Source organism: Triturus cristatus, chromosome 4_1, assembly GCF_964204655.1.
Source record: "Triturus cristatus chromosome 4_1, aTriCri1.1, whole genome shotgun sequence".
Lineage (NCBI taxonomy): Eukaryota > Metazoa > Chordata > Amphibia > Caudata > Salamandridae > Triturus > Triturus cristatus.
The window spans coordinates 436409809-436427681 of NC_140585.1; the positions used below are offsets into that span (position 1 = coordinate 436409809).

At 44.0% G+C, this 17873-nt stretch overlaps 1 protein-coding gene across 6 annotated transcripts in view; it reads left to right on the forward strand.

Annotated features, from left to right (window-relative positions):
- The window catches only part of TIGAR (TP53 induced glycolysis regulatory phosphatase), a 248087-nt gene that overhangs the window by 175855 nt on the left and 54359 nt on the right, over positions 1-17873 (forward strand). For all 6 annotated transcript variants that reach the window (XM_085652583.1, XM_085652585.1, XM_085652588.1 and 3 more), the window contains one exon: positions 14346-14456. In XM_085652583.1, coding sequence (XP_085508709.1) covers positions 14346-14456 — 111 coding nt within the window. The remainder of the gene's footprint in view (positions 1-14345; positions 14457-17873) is intronic.

The following is a 17873-nucleotide window of genomic DNA, read 5'->3' on the forward strand; positions in this document are numbered from 1 at the left end:
CGGCGGCGCCTGCCAAGTCCATCGACTCCAACGAGCGTAGATACCTCCCTTCGGATCGATGACCCACTGACTGCAAAGAAGTCGGGGGCCGCTTCGACACCTACCTCCAAGGTGCCGATCGGTTCCAAAGAGCCGTCGGCGTTCACCGTGCAACAGGTCTCGGCATCATTGCAACGCATCAGAGAACGGGCAGCCCTCCATTCTACGTCGGGCCCTGACCCGCACAAGGCTTCCAAAGCACCCTCGGCGCCGACCAACATCACGTTTGGGTTGCCACCACCCACGGCGCCGAAACTGTTCGAGATTCGGACACGTGTCCTCCAGACACAGTCCCCAGCCACTGGTCAAACCGATCTCGAGCCTTCACAGCCACAATTTATCGACGCCAACACTGGCAGGTTGATGCTCCGCATCAACCTGCCAGTTGATGCATTACACCAGAGAGGCTCTTTTAAATCTCGGCGCCGATATTAACTGTTGTATGGGTTTTTCGTCTTTAGGCCATATGGTGGCCCAGAGATGTGAGCAATGCCACTTCTCTCTTCCCCCTAATTTGCTTTTTACGCAACCCCCTGTCCCAGATGAAGGTTTTTCTTTTTCATCTGTTTGTCCGACACTGGTCACTGCTTCTACACTACACATGATGCTTTTAAACACTCGCTCTGTTAAACAACACGAGTACCAAATCCTGGATCTTCTTATAGACTCCAAACCTGACGTTTTGTTTCTTACAGAAACTTGGTTTCACGAAGGCTCAAACCCCACTATTGCCAACGCTATTCCCTCCAATTATCGTATTGTAAGAAGCGACCGTCTGAAAGGACGCGGCGGAGGGGTTGCGATCATTCATAAAAACTCCTTCTCCTGCTCCTTACTCCCCATACTGCCTATGGAGAATTCAGAGAATATGAGTTTTCTTCTTAAAATCTCCCCACAGTCATCTATTGCTGGGGTTCTAATCTACCGGCAGCCGGGCCCTGCAAATTGTTTTTTGGAAGACCTACACTCGGCCATTTTTCCTATGATCACCAAATATGGAAACTGTTTGATTTTGGGGGATTTTAACATCCATATGGATATTCCCCTAAACTCAGAGGCAACTAAATTGTTCGACTCTTTGAATATGCTTCATCTCACCCCTTATGTGACACACCCTACTCACGATAAGGGTCACATATTAGATCAAGTCTTCTCTAACAAACCTATTGTAATGGATTCTCCGTCCCCCGTTGTTTGGTCTGATCATTTTTTACTAACTTTTAGCATTAATGACCCGACTGCTTCAACAGCCAAAACTTGTACATCTCGCACAAATAGTTTCAGATCTTTTAAGTCTATGACCCCTGCGGCCGTAGAAACTTTTCTGAAACTTCATCCCCTTGTACCTACGGACAATCTGGCTGATGGTGTATCTTCTTTTGATAATTGGCTAGAATCCTGTGTCAACAACCTGGCCCCTTTTCAAAGCCGTGCTGCCATTAAAGGAAGACCTACTGCCCCGTGGTTCACGGATGACCTCGGGAAAACCAAATCCCACTGTAAACAACTGGAAAGGTCATGGCGTCAGGGTTATGACGTTTGTGCTAAGCTAACTTACAAAAATGCTTTAAAAATTTATCACCACAACATTCGCTTAGCCAAAACCTGCTATTTCAACAATAAAATTGAGCTTGCGGGTAATAAATGTGCCAAACTTTTTCAAGTAGTGAAAGATTTCACCTCTCCATATGCTATAAAAAACCCTTTTTCCCCTACCAAGGCTTGGACTGATGCCATTGCCGAATTTTTCTTTATTAAAATTTCAACTATACAAGCCTCTTTCAACGTATCAAGTCCTAACCATGTCTCAGAGCTGGATGGGCTGCTCGAACAACTTCCTCCTACTCCCAATCATCTTACTCACTTTCCAGATATCCCTATGGAGAAATCTCTACTTCTTCTCCGTGCCCTGAAATCCGGTCCCCGATTGATCCCTGTCCTGCGAAAACTCTGGCATCCATTGCTGAGATAATCAACCCTGCCGTTAATAAACTACTAAATCTCTCGCTGTCTACAGGGATTGTTCCAGAGAAATGGAAGCAGGGTAAAATTCTCCCCTTGCTGAAAAAATCTTCCGCTGACCCCCTGATAGCGAGTAATTACAGACCTATCTCACTGCTCCCCGCCTTATCCAAAACCTTGGAGAAGTATGTTAATAACATCCTCGGTGATTTCCTGGAATCTAATAACATCCTTCACTCTAGCCAGTCTGGTTTTCGGGCTAATTTCAGCACAGAAACTGCTCTCCTTGAGGTCTCTGAACAAATCAAAGTTACTTTGGATGGGGGCGGTCGAGCAGTGCTGATCCTTCTTGATTTATCAGCAGCTTTCGATACCGTACCCCATGACTTTCTCTTAGATCGTCTATGGAGGTGCGGTATCGGGCACCTTGCCTTGCAGTGGTTCCGGTCGTATCTCACGAATATACAACAAACTGTCTGGTCCCCCCCTTTTGAAGCTCACATTGAAGCCATGAATGTTGGAGTCCCTCAGGGCTCCATCCTGAGCCCTACCGTTTTTAATGTGTTTGTGTCACCCCTGGCAACATTGGCGGAATCTTTTGGTGCCAAAATCGTCTCGTATGCAGACGATACTCAATTACTTTTTACGTGCGCCAGTGATAAAGTCCTGGACGGAAATAAGATCAAGTTATGCCTCTCAGCAGTTTTCAGCTGGCTTAACACCAACCACCTGAAATGCAATTCAGATAAATCTGAAATGATTTTCTTTGGCGGTCCACCTGATGAAAATTGGCGTGCCTGGTGGCCATCTAACATGCCTCCGCCCACACAACTGGCTACCACTGTAAAGAATCTTGGGGTCAAATTTGACAGTAAACTTTCTATGAGCACTCAGGTACAGTCTGTGGTGGGCACCTGTTTTGCTCTGCTCAGGATGCTACGGAATTTTCTCCCTCTGCTCTCGCAATCCCACAGAAGGACATTGGTGCAAGCTTTGATCCTGTCTCGACTTGACTATGTCAATGTCCTTTACCTGGGCATTCCGGAATTTCTTCTAAACCGCCTTCAAGTGGCCCAAAATGCTGCTGCACGGGCGATCTTTCTTGCTGATCGACGCGCACACACACTCCCCCCTCTTCTCAGAACTCTTCACTGGCTGCCGATCCGGAAAAGAATTCATTTCAAGGCTTTGGTTCTTGCTTTTAAGGCCTATCACAACATCGGTGCACCCTATTTGAGAGCCCGCTGTCCTCACTACATTCCGGCACGTTCGCTACGGTCCTCTTCTGCTCACTTGCTCCGTACGCCCAGGTTTTACCTCTCACGACAGGGCGGATGCTCTTTTCAGGTCTTGGTATCGTCCTTATGGAACAAACTCCCGGTCAAGCTGCGCCAGGAAAAAGATCTTTTCTGCTTCCGTCGCGAACTTAAGACATTGCTGTTCTAACTTCTCTCCTAGGGCCCTTTTTCTTTTCAGTTAGCACTTTAGGCTTGTGTTACAGGTCATGTGGTCAGCGCCGGGACACTCCTGGGAGTAGCAGTGCGCTTAACAAATACCTTGTAACATAACATAACATAACATAACATTGGCAACATACAGTGATATGCGATATGAAACTTCCCTTGACCATTCGAACCCCTGAACCATTGCATCAGTCCAAACCCATTCTGCTAATGGTTTCATATCTAAAGCAAAGAGGCATGTGGACAGGGTGCATCCCTGTCTGGTGCCTCGTCGAATGGCAAATCTGGGAGAAACTGAGCCCGCCACTCTCACCGATGCTGTTAGATCTGTATGTATGATAGGAATCTGGGGCCCAGATTCAGTCGTCTCCAGAGCACAAAGAGGTAGATCCAACTAACTGAATCGAACACTTTGTCTATATCTGCCAGCAATAATGAGGCAGGGCCTTCCAGGCGATCTATAGCTGCAATGGCGTTGTGGTCACGTGGATAGTTTGATGTGTACAGCAACGGGCATGAAGCCGGCTTGGTCTGGGTGTATTAGGTCTGTTATATATGGCATAAGGTAGTTGCCAAGAGCTTTAGTGAGTAGTTTGGCTTCAATATTCAATAAAGAAATGGGGAGGTAGGAAGAATGTCATTCAGGGGTCGGCCAGGCTTGGGTAAGACCCCTACTAATACATGTCTCCAGTCTGGGGGAAGCTTTCCAGAGTCCAGCGCGGTAAACATCACTCACCCCGCATCCGTAACCCCGCATGTTATTACAACGACCGCGTTGTAACCACGCAATACCATTACCCCACAAGTCGAAACCACGACTTGCGGATGGGAAGAGAAGGTGTTGGATTTTAAATCCAACACCTTCCCTACTGTCCTCACAGACTGGAGTTGGAATAGTAAATCATACTATTCCAACATCCAGCTCTCCCCTCCACAGGTCTTGGTAAAGACTTGCGGGGTAATGGTATTGCATTGTTACAATGCGGTCGTTGTAACGACCGCCTTGTAATAACGTGCGGGGTGAGGGAAAGCGAGAAAAGGAGTGCTATTCGTCCAGCACAGCATGAACAACCTTAAGATAATGGGCTGTGACTAGTATATCTTAAAAAACTCACAGGGGATGCCATTAAGACCCGGAGCCTTGCCAGTGTATAGGCCTCTCAGATCGATGCTATATTTGTCTATTGTAAGAGGTGCATCTGAGAGTGCTCTGGTCGCACAGGCAGAGCTTTTGGAGGCAGATCGTCTAAGAAGCGCTGTATTAAGGCTTCTGACAGTCTCATGGGGGCGTACAATTATTTGTAGTATTCGGTAAGACTGGTCGCAAATTTTGAAGGGTCAGTAAGGACCTTGTCCTCATGATCACGGATATGTGGAATATGTATCGGGTGTAAAGCATGTTGACACAGGTGATTGTAGTAGTGTGCTGGATTTATCACCCCATTGATAGATCCTGCTACAAGAAGGCGGCCACGCTAACCTGGCCTCCTCCAGCAGTTTGCCGTTGTAGAGCTGTTGTGTAAGGAGTAACTGATGGCATGCCCTTTTCCCGTCTTCCCCGCAGCTCAAGGTCAACAAGTTGGGCTTCGAACTGTGTCACTTTCTCACATCTTTGGTTGCATTTTGCTGCACAAAGGGAGAGATCCACGTCCCGCAGGGTAGGCTTCATGGCCTCCCACAGTGTGTCAGCTGATGTCACAGTCCCTGTATTATGAGTAAAGTATTTGGCCTCTTAAAGTATTTGGCCACTTCTCTGCGTATATGTGTCCTACATTGTTGGTCGTGTAGAGAGACTTCAACGAAGGGGGGGGGGTATGGGGTGGGGCGGTCAGGGCCCACTCGGCGCTCAAGCTTCACCGAGAGTGATCTGACAGGCCTCTAGGGAGTATTTCGTCCACTAAGACCCTGTGAAGGTAGCCAGAGGGTACAAATATGTAGTCTAGATGAGAAAATGTGTAGTGGTCACTTGAGTAGTATGTGAACCCCTGTTCCGTCAGGTGAAGTCTCCAAGTATCTACCTACCTCATGTTGTTCACGGAGACCCCCAGTTACGAGTCTTGCGTCCCGTTGGTCTCTTCACAGCCTGCCACCTGTCCAGGGCCAGGTGTATTGTGTCATTCCAATCACCTGCCAGCACCAACAATCCCTCAGGGAGCTCCACACACATATTAACTATACATTCTTCCAGAGTCTGGGCAAGGGGCGGGTGAGCGTATATGCCGCCTAGGATTATTGATTCGCTGGGTATTACCGGTAACAATAACATATCTGCCATGGGTATCGATCAGCGTTTTGGAATGCTTGAAATGGATTCTACAGTGGATCACAATCGCCACCCCCTGGAACCTCTAGTGAACCTGCAGTTGAATACTTGGATGTATCCAAAGCAGGACAGACATGGTGTCTTAGAGCTTAATAAGTGAGTTAGGACATCTGCCTCGTAGTGTTTTGCTTGTCGAAGCACTGCACCTCTTTTAATGTTCTGAGATGCCTCGTACATTCCAACTAACTATCCGGAGCCTACCCGTGGGGTGTCTGAAATTTTGTCTGTCATGTGGGTGCGTATTTTGCATATGTAGGACTAGATGCGTGGAGCCCTCCACTCTAGAGCCCAATCAGTGTATATAAGAGGCACAGCACACACAACTACTCGTGACTTTTATCCTTCCCCAACCCCCTCCCCAAAACCGTAAAAGTCGAGGATGGGGTGCAGTCCCGACGGGAGCCAGGATCCCCATTAAGATACCCATAATCATGCAGTTTCCCCTAGAGTTTGAAGATCGTCTCTATGAGGGTTTAGCCTTAGTATTTCGTTGCTGTGTTCAGCATTGCCCAAATGTTCTACGACCATGAAATTGCCTAATCTCGGCAGATCTTGGAGGCTTTTGAGCAGGCTTCGCTTCGGGCTCAGGATTGTTGTGATGAGCTTTACCTGTGGCTTTGCTTTCCTTTGTGTTTGTTCTGTTTGTGGGCAATGTCGCTGGACGAGTAATCTTAGTCCATGTGTGGCGGGGTATGTGGTTGCGCCTTTACCACCTAGTCTGTCCATGTGAAAACTTCTTCTGGAATGTCGAAGCGCAAGCGCGATTGGTATTGCACCTTCAGTTGGGCCTGGAACAACAATGCATACGGGATCTTGAGAGTACCTAGATGAGCTTTAGCCTCCATAAAGGATTGTTGTGTTGCTGGACTAACTTGGTGTAGTCTGGAAATATCAGTATTCGTTGGGAGGCAAGTGTGAGAGAGTCCTTCATCCTGGCCTGTCTCAGAATGACTTCTCGATCATTAAAGTACAAGACTTTTGCGATGGTGGACTAAGCAAAGTTCGGTGTACCCTCTCTATGGTGAAGCATAACATTGTTTTCTTCCCAAAAATATATATTTTTCCAGTGCCAGTATGCAAACTCCCAAGCAAAGTCACAAAACCACTCCTCGGTTCTGAAAAGAGTGTCGCTTGGCTAAATCTAAACGTATTTTGTCTATTCAATCCCACAACCAAGCAGCCATTGGAGTAGCTAGGTCGTCTTACCTACATATTTTGAGTATTAAAAAAAGGACCTTTGACGAAGCTGGTTGGCAGGATCTCTTAGAGGCTGCCCAGAGTAGAAATAATACTGCATTTTGCCAAATAATAACCCATGGTAGTCTGCCAACCAGTACATCGACTGATCATTTTGTGCAACCTAATCTTCGGTCTGAGCACTTCTTTGAGCTATATTGTGATAATCTTCTTCATGTACCTCATCCAATAGCTTCCAATCCAAGACTTCCGGCAATAGAAACCTGTGAGTCTGATCATAGCATTTTCTCTTTGCTTGACACAAAGGCTATCCTTCACATGGGGTTCACCCGGGCAAGCACCCAGAGCCGAACATGATTCCAGGGGATTTATATAAATAGAGATTCACATTTGGGCCCCCCTGCATTAACCGTTTATCTAATGACATACTAAATGGAGCGAATCTAGCTGCTTCCTGGACTGGGGCACATATACCATTTCATAAAAAGAGTGATGGGGCGACCCAAGGAACTATAGGTCAATAAGTCTCTTTGATCATCTTCAGAAAATCTTCTGTAAGCAGCTATTGAAAAAGCTTCAGGATTGGATGGATGATCTTCAAATTATTTCTTCATTCCAAACGGGATTCGCCAAAAGATAGCACTATTGGTCAAGATTCTTACTTATTACCTGGAAATATATGATTTTTGTCAAGTGAACATCTTTATATGGCATTTGTAGATCAGAGGGTAGCTTTTGATTTGGTCCCTAGAAACACACTATGAGAAGTAGATCAATGGGTATTCCTCTCCACATCTTAGACATCATCTTTGGACTTTATCAGTCCAACTATGCTCAAGTAAGATGGGGTGGGTCCAGCGAACTCACTGATCCAATATTGATTCACAGGGGAGTATGCCAAGGCTGTGTTTTGGCTCCAACCCTATTTTCTTTGTATATTAATGATGTTATTGAATATCTTAATTGTTGCACCAAGGACTCACAGAAATTGAGGGATAAAAATTTCCCAGCACTTCTATTTGCGGACAGCACCTTGTTACTATCTATAACACACCCTGGCCTTCAAAATCTTTTAAATAATTTCCACGACTTTTGCAATGACAGATGGCTGGAAATTAACATACAAAAGACCAAATGCATACTCTATAAACCCTTAGAAAACAGAAAGAGTAAACTGTGCTTGGGTAATTCCGTCCTCGAATTAGTACAGACAATCAATTACTTAGGCCGAACGGAGTGCAACTATCTATCTTGGTCCTCCCAAATACTGAAAAGCAGTCTCTTAATTCACCACAGAGCTGCTGCTATCTTGAAAATACATAGATCTTCCCAGTCTACACATCTAAGGCTCAGTTTGCTGCCTGAAATGGAGCAGAATTTTTGGGTATTTCCAAAGTGAACTTCCTGGCAACAAAGGAAACTAATAATCTTTACTCAGCCTCCTTTGTAGCTCCCGAACTTGACTCTGACTCTTGATACTGTTCTTAAAAGCATTAACCGCTTAGCCACTGAAACCTCTCCTTTATTGAGTGAAACTTTGGACCCATCGAGAATTAGACACTTCTAGAGCTGAATTACTTTAAATATTGGACTCTGATACCAATCTTAAAATAAAGTGGTTCTCCCATTTGAAGGGTAGGCTCCTCAAATTGGGTTTTCAAACAATCTGGAATGATCCTTCATTCTTCAGGAAAGTCCAGAAAAGCACTTTATACACACCTACTGCGGGTGTTAGGGATCAGTGGCACCGCTCAACTATTACTGGAAATTTTACTGATGTGTTCTTAAGCTGTAAGCCCATTCGCAAATTCAAGATGCTTTTAGACAAAATGTTCCCAGTGTTAGATCTATGATTCCTGGTTGGCTGAGATATGCACCCAGCCCAGGCAGGAGCCACCACTCTTGTCAGGCTAAGCTAGATACACACTAAAAGATAACCTGTGCTCACCCTCTGGTAGCTTGGCACAGAGCAGTCAGGCTTATCTAAAGAGGAAATTTGTTAAGTATTTGTGCAGCACACACACACACTAGTGAAAATCCAAAGTTCAGTCTGACCGTGATGTAGGGCAGGCCGGCTACAGGACCCACACAGGGACTGCTGAGAAAGTACCTTGGTTGGAGCAAGGTGCAGACAGTGAGGTCTCGATCCGTTGATCTTTTCCTCTCAGTCAGGTCACTGTGTCGTCGTCGAGCTTTGCTGAAGTGAAGGCAATGTGTCGTCTTCGAGCCGGGCGGAGTGTCGTTGTCGGGCCATGCGGTTGTTGAACTGCCACTCTGTTGGCGTCGAAGGACAATGCGTCACTTTTGTATAAAACAGCTGAGGCTTGGAGAGGGCACCTCAGGCAAGTGTAGGACTCACAGAAGACAAAGTTCAGCAGCATAGTTGCAGTAAGGCTTTTATATCCCTGAGACTTCATAAAACAGGAGGCAAGCCCTTGGAGATGACTTAGAGGGAATGCAGAGTGCAGCTTTCCTTCGGCAGAGTCAGGGAGCAGCAGACAGCAGGGTAACAAGCAGAAAAGCAGTCCTTCCAGAAAACAGTCCAGTTGAGCCCTTTAAGCAGTACAGCAGTCCTTCGAACAAAAGGTTCAATTCAAGATCTAGAAGTGTCTTTGATGTAGGGGGTAACTTCAAAGCAGCTATCTGAAGTGCACAAGGATCCCTTTCAACCTAGTCCTGTCTTTCAGGCTATCAGTGGGTGGTAAATTAGTGCTTTGTGTGTGGACAGGACACTACCTATTGGAGTGTAAGGGTCATCCCATCCCATTCCACCGTGCCCCAGAAGACCCATCAGAATGCAGGTGAATGCAGATGAGTGCTCAGAATACAAATAAGCCTCACCTTCCTGGGTTTGTGGCGGTCTAAAGTGAATGTACAAAGTATAGCTGTCACCCAACCTAGACATGTATTGGAGAAGTGTTGTAAGGCACAAAAGAGCTAGGAACAGAAAATATCCACTTTCTAAAAGTGTCATTTCTAAAATAGTAATGTTAAATCCAACTTCAGCAGTCATTATTACCATTCGAGAAACATGAAACAGCTACTCCTCTCTGATCAGGAATTACAGCTTAAAAATGTAATAAGGAAATCCCAATGCTGGCCTATGAGAGGGGTAGGCCTCACAGTAGAGAAAAACAAAACGGACTGTCACTACCAGGACATGTAAAACATACACATACGTGTTCTACGTCTTATTTACATGACACCCTGCCCTTAGGATTACTTAGGGCCTACCTTAGGGGTGACTAATTTGTAATAAATGGGAAGTTTAAGGCTTGGCAAGTAGTTTTAAATGCAAAGTCAAATTGGCAGTAAACTGCACACACAGGCACTGCAGTGGAAGGCCTGAGACAGGTTTAAAAGGCTACTTCTCTGGGTGGTACATTCAGTGGTGCAGCCCACTAGTAGCATTTGAAGTACCGGTGCTGGGTATATGGTACACCACTTTACAAGGGGCTTACCAATACAAACAAATATGGCAATCTAGGCTACACTAATGTCATCATGTTTAGGGGAGAAGCACATGTACTTTATCACTGGTCAGTAGTGGTATAGTGCTCAGTCCTACGGCCAACAAAAAGATTCTGCAAAACATGAAGGCAAAAGGCAGGGGGAAGACCACCCTAAGTATGCCAGGTCTAACACCCACCCTCAAAAACATTCTATATTGAATTTCGATTTAGCGTTTACCTCTAAATGGTGCACCACCAATGGAGGTATTCCCTTTTGAAAAAACTGTGCCATAACTGAGAACATTCAAAACTTGTTATTCTTTTGCCCTTGTTATATTAACCCAAGACGCTAATGGATTAGCCCCCTATGTTTTAGTCTTGGAACAAGACATTTCCTAATTGCACTCAGGGTTTTTAGTTCTTATACTAGTAGGTCATTTGTGTTTGTTGTGAGCAAGTACTTTTTCTCTCCTTGGCTTTTTAAGAAAAAGAGCTATTTTATTACTTCCCCAGATTCTTTTAGGAGTAGCCCAATGACTTGACAATAGGCTCTCAACCTGTCTGGTTTTTATTGTTCTTTTAACAGTCTAACTTTTCCTCTCTCTTTTGCTGCTGTATGGTGCATCAAGTTTTAACTACTGCACTGTTTTTGTGGTGTCAATTTACTATTTATTTATTTCTATAATCTGAACCTATTAATGTTTTTTCTTTTTGAACATGCACACTTGATTAATTGATTATACATTTAAAAAGACATATATCCAGAATTCTATTACAATCACCCGAAAAGGGATTTCATTACTGACTGCGATCAATGTAAAAGCCCATGAAGAGGTTCAACAATACGCCTGTAAATATAGTGGGCCTTTTTCTGAGGTTTTTTGCCGACCGGCATTTGTTTTGTTTTGTTATGCTGCTACCAGATCGGATTTAGCCTTGTTCCTCTCTGTAAACTATCCCCTGTATGACATCTTGTGCTTTGTACATTTGACTTTATAGCTTTTATGTAAAGAAAATTGTGTTTTTGGACGTTCATGGTCAAAATTGACCCAAAATAAAAGAATAATTAATAATTATAACTTTTTACTTTCTCTTAAGTCAATAGAATTGCTTGGCCTGCTAGTAAATTCAGGATCCTCTACCTTCCAGCGCCTGGAGGCAAAATTAAAGGTTATCAAAAACGATTGGTCTCTTCTCTTAGCCTTTTCTTTCATATACCTTGATAGTCTGGCCTGAGTGGTAGAGCTCCTGGCATCAGGCAGTGTTTCAGAGACCTCTTCAATTTAGAGCCTGGCAGAGGTAGAAAATCAAACAATTGAGAAAGGATTTAAGTCACTCCGATCTCATTCGCTTGCATCAAGCGATCCAGGTGGAGGCAACCTGGTGGTTGGGAAACGTTCAGGCCTTGAACGGCAGAGTGGTTTTTAATACCTAGATATACACAAGTTCATCCGGGTGGGAGGCAAGTTGTGGTCAATTCTAAACCAAAGGCACAAGGTAAAAAAGATAGACCTACATGCACGTCTGTTATTTTGAGCTTCTTGTTGTAGGCTCCTTTACTCAAGTGTTTCCCAAATGGTCACGCTCAATGCTCGGTTCTGGTGAGGATGGGCAATTTCACAGCAGTAATGTACATAGATCATTTGGGAGGCAGTTAAAGACACTAGCAAACTTAGTAAAGCAATTTTGTAAATATATTGCCTACAACGTCCGATATCAGTACGGGCAGAATATCACATGGGGGTGTTGAACTTGGATGCAGACTGGTGTTCTCGCCCTCTGAGATTTCAGGGACTGAACAGATGTTTCAGCGTTTCACTATCTATAAGATCGTGGGGATCCCATCTACAAAGAACTTTTTACATCCAGACAAACTGCCCAAATGCCCCAGTTCTACAGTTGGAGGTCAGACGTAATGCTCTGGCGACTGATGCCTTCCTTCATCCATGGGATGAGGGAACACCATGCGCCTTTTCACCTTTTCAGTGATCTCCTGTTGGCTGGCCAGTGGCAGGCGGAAATTGATTTCCCTGTTCATAATAACTCCCTTTTGGCTGTGCCAAATGTGCTTTATATATATATTATAAATGTCTATACAGATTCCAGTACTGATTTCTGGATTCCCACAGGTCCTCCAGGGCCTTCATGGTCAGTTTCACAACATAGTGATATCAGGGCACCTTCAGCTGATGATATGGAATGTATCGGGTATATCTGGTCTCTCCCAGAACTTTGGTCAGACACTCCTACGTTCACTAGCAAGGCATGGAAATTATAGAGTCTACAGATTAGCCTGGCCCTCATGACTGTGCTGGTGTATAAAATCAAATACAGATCCCGTTTGTTCGGATGTTACTACCATTGCAAATTTCATAGTGCGCATTGCATCTTCTGTAAAACTTTATAGAACAGGAAACTCACAGATCGGCTATCTTTTTACACCATCAATACATTGCAAGGAAACCAGTGGGGAAACACCCTCTGATCTGCAGACTGCTGCTGGGAATAAGGATGAGTATACTTACCGTTCCTAAATATACTTCATTGTGGGTTGTGAATATAGTATGAAGCATGTTTATTTCTTGGTGAGATGACCCTTCTTTGACTTTAAAAGCTTTGTCAGCAAAGTTGTCCATGTTATGTCTTATCTTTAAAAGAGTTTCTGATGTGAAATCTTTGGAACTTTTGGCTTGACAGTTTACTCAAAAGGGGTTTTTATTTTCCATTTCAATAAGAACCAAGGCCCTCATTTCAGCAGAGTAATACCCTGCCTTCTAAATCTCCCAAAACTTTCTGTACTATAACGGTTAAAGGAATATGAGGCAGACTGCTTCCCTCAGGACATCTCATAGTCAACTCCTTATCTCCATTATTAAATCCCATTCTCCAGTGTCTTCTGCTAACTTGGCCAGATGGGTTAACTGGGTTTTGTTCCAATCTGGAATAACGGTTTCCATGTTTGTAGCCCATTCCTCCAGGGGTGCTGTGGCCCCAAAAACCTTTTTGATCAAGACGCAAAGATCTTCTGAGGGCTGCTGATTGATCTTCAGTTTCTACCTTCTACGTTTTTTAGTGAAAAGTGTAGCCTTTTCCATGATCCCTTCCGTTTAAAATAACATAATATGATCCCCTGATCTTGTCATCAAAAGTCGATTTTCTAATTATTATGAAGGAAGTCTTAATTGTGTTAAAGACATATAGGCAAGTATTATCCCACACCAACATTGAGTGATGTTACTTTCAGTTTGTAACCCTCCCATATATGTTTTAATTCGTCAAAGTTTAGTGCTACAATCAACAGTGCCTCAGTTACATTGAAGACTTCTCAGAGGAGAGTTAACGGATAGTGTTTTTCCTTCAAGTGTCCACCTGTGTTATTTAATTGTTCTATCATTTCATCATTAATAAACTGTTCCACTGCATCAAGAATGAGGAAGTACAGGACTGGTGTGGGTCTATACACAGAGGACCAGTGGTTCACCTATGTGGGCAAATTGGTAGTCCAGCACCTAAGCTTTCTGGGTGGTTTATTATTGTTTTATCAGTATGCTATGGTTTCAATGCTCTGCACTGGCTGCTTTTAAATTAAATCGCAAGAAAAATAAACCATAATACTTACCTCTGCTTCTTTAATAACATTAGAAGTATCCTTCATAACAATTGGAAAGTCCACATTATTACAATAAGCTGCCGAATGGTGGATTTAAAAACAAATCTTTTAGAAAAGTATTGGAATGCCGCTCTATAATTGTTTACAGAAGGTGCAATATTGTTCTTTATTTGCTGATTTCTTAATGCAATTATTTTCTGTTCAAATGCAGGTAATCACATAGTTACTGATACACATACACAAGATCTATCTATCTAGCATAGTTACTAATACGATCTGTGATTTTTTGTTTAATGTAGAAATATGGAGTTGCTGAAGGAAAACCGCTAAGTGAACTAAAGACGAGGGCAAAGGCTGCGGGACAGCAGTGCCCTAAGTATACTCCTCCGGGAGGAGAAACGCTGGAGGAGGTGAGTTTGTCCTTAGACTAACCTTTTATCGTTACCATTCTGCGTATACTGAGTTAAAAACATCCTTCTGTATATTTTGCAAAATATTTTAATTCGAATTACACATGATCTATAAGACAGCTATTGATTTTTTTTTTTTAATGTTTTCCGTTATTTTGTAAGACAAAATACAAATGGTATTAAGCCATTGCTAAAATGTAAAATGAAAAATGGAAACACCTGAAACAAAGCAGATTGCTCTGATAGAATATCTAGACAAAATCAAGCAGCCGGGCTTAACAAGAAACTCATCCAGACCACATTACTGGCACTATGAAAAGACTTAACCGCCTCCTAAACGCACAATAAAAAAGATTCCAAATCTGGTGTTTTGTCTAAAGAGCTGACGTGCCATAATATTTGGAAAATATCGACTCTCCAGCACTCCTCGGGACATGCCTTTAGGCCCGGAATTTCCAGATATGCTGTCCAAATAATGTTCGACTGAAAGAACAACGTGGAAAACCATCAAAGTTCTCAGTCCAAGGCTGTAGTGCAAACATATTCTTCCTCAGACGGAAATTACTCAGCCGAACAGCAGTTAAGACAGCTTTGTAGACTCACTCATCCAAGGAGCGGTTTGCCTCTAACGATTTAACTCTATTGGGATCACCCGCACTTTAAGAAAAGGTGCGGACTCGCAGTGACGACTGAGAACACATCTAGCAACATGTTTCATGGTGTTTGATACCTCTAGCACATCTTTCTAAATTAGTATGCATTGCCTCAATTTCACTACCTGAATTTCTGGACACTGTGCAGAGGCTGGACGATGTCATGATGGTGCCATTCAAAATCAAGCCTTTTTATTGACCCTAGCAACTAGCACTGCTTCCTATGTGCAAGAGACCGATATTGCAGTTGAACTCATTTAAAGTCGAGAAACCTCTGGTGCTCTGGCTATATCTGGCTTTATCTAAATCTACCTCCCCGGTCCCAGTGTAAACCAGTGATGTCATCAAGTTACCGCCTGTCTGCTGCTGGCACTTGATTTTTGCAGATTTATTTCTTTGCCCCTTCAGTCTCTTTGAATAAGTGAGAGCACTTTCTTAAATGAGTCAACCTCCTCTTTACCAACAAGTTGGGCAGAATTTATACCACTCACGGTAGAACCCAAAAGTATAAATGGGAGCATCATGCACCAGTGCAAAGACCACCCAATGTTATCTTCTACTGCTACTGATGACCCGGCTGCCTTGGGTTTCCAAAATCACGCAGCCTCACTACGTCCAATGTTCTTTAACTGCAGTTTCAGAAGGCAGGGAATACAGGCTATAAAATGCCCATTAGACAAAGTATGATTGGAAATGGGCATTCTCTCTAAAGATGCCCTATAAGGTAACCTAGAATCCTGTATGTGACCAAGGACAATGGCACTTTGCTAACGTGTTTCAGTGTCTGTCCTTAGATCATTAGGCAAAACTAAAAAGCCGAGAGTGGTTGTGAGTCACTAGTTGAGTTGATATGTTCCTCCAGCAAATACTCTGGTTTAACCTTACCCTTTTTCTGTACTCTTCCAGAGGCTTAGTAGGACCAGTTTTCACTCACCAAATTCAGATTGCACTATTGAGCCACCGAAATGGATAAACATCAGATCACATATGTTAAATTGATAGTAATGTTTAATTATTTTATTTGTTAACCGATAAACCAAAGACATTGCTCGCTGAGAAGAGATTGTTTTTTGCTTGGACTGCAAGGCAGGGTATCATTTTGCACTAATGAAGAATCGGCTCAACAAAGTCTTATAATTTTTGTATTTAGTGCATACTAAAGCAATATTTGCATTCCTGCGATAATGATTCAGTGCTCTTAAAAGGCTAACTAGTATCTAGCCAGAGAATGGCTAAATCTTTCCAGGATTGGCAGGCTTACATGATTAAATATTGAGTGGCCAGCAGAAGATTTTGCTGGCAGAAGCATGAATGTATGGTCTGGCTCTCCAACCATTGCCCCCTCTTCTCCTCTTCACATCCACACAGTTCAGCAGCCATTGTAAACTCTAACTTGCATCTTCTGCGATTTGTCACTGACAGCAGTGCAGTATCTGGTGCTCCCAACTACAACATTTTAACACCACTGCTCTTACAAACTGTTGTGTTGTGCCAGAAAACAGTAAAACAGATGTGTGTTTTAGTAATGGGTAAAAATGTTGAAAGCATTAGACATCTGGGCTGAAACTATATTGATTTAAAGGGAGAATTTCCGTAAGCATATATTGAATCAACTGGAACATAAGTTCATATACTGAAGTATAGGTCATAACCATTTGGGGTAAGTGGAAAGACAGAAAAATGCCGTAGTAAGAAATATCCATAGTATGTAATTGGTGTTACAGGATAACATCAAAGACAGTCATTCCTGAAAGACAATGATACCAAGGGCCTGATTATGAGTTTGGCAGAGTGTGATCTGCCAGCGCCCCGCTCCCACACCGCCAAACTCGTCTGTCGACTGTCTGCTAGATTAGGAGTTTTCTCCTGGTCTGGGGGGCGACGCTTTGGCAGTCTTAGGCGGTCAGCCTTAGAAAGGCACCACTATGGGAACACCAAAGCAAGTTCCTGCATGGCATGGACTAGTAAGTCCATGCCGTCCAGGACGCGGGGGGTGCATGCGTACAGGGGGCACATAATGTGCCCCCCTGCATGCATCCCCAAGGCCCTTAGACAACAGGGGACACTGTAGAGACCTCTTAGTTTCCTCACCGCCACACTTTTCATGGCTGGCTCACCGGCATTAAAACTGTGGCGGTGAGGAAACTGCAGCACCCCAGCATATTGCGGGTCTCCGACCGCCGTGCCGCTGCCAAGGGATCACGGATCACCGGCGGTCCAATGGCGGTCTGACTGACAAACTCATAATATGGCGGTCGGACCGCTGATGCTCAATGCCACTGTTGCGCCATCCACGGACCACCAAGGTCTGAATCAGCCCCTAAAAGAACAAGGCAGTCATGTGTCTTCTTATCCCCTAAAGCCACAACATAACAAATTGAACCCCCCCAACTCTCCCCTATCTGCTTTCATGTTAGGTCTCTACAGTTAACATAGTAAGGGATCATGATTGATAGCCCATAGAAGCCATGGCATATCCCTCTAGACCCCAGTGTTTCCTCTCCCCCTTTCAACATTTCTAGGGTGTGAGCAGTGCATCATGCATCTCCATCCCCTGACGCGACCACTAACCGTGGTTCCCTCAGTGCAGATAGGCTATCTGCCGAAGCTTGTAAATCATCCTCAAGTTTATTATCTCTACGGATGTGTCTCATCCGCATTTCCTCTGCAATCACCCAGTCAGAAACATCTTTCATCCATGCCTGCCACGTATGTGAGGGTATCAGACTGAGCCACATAGTGGCCATGCGCCTCTTCGCCAGCA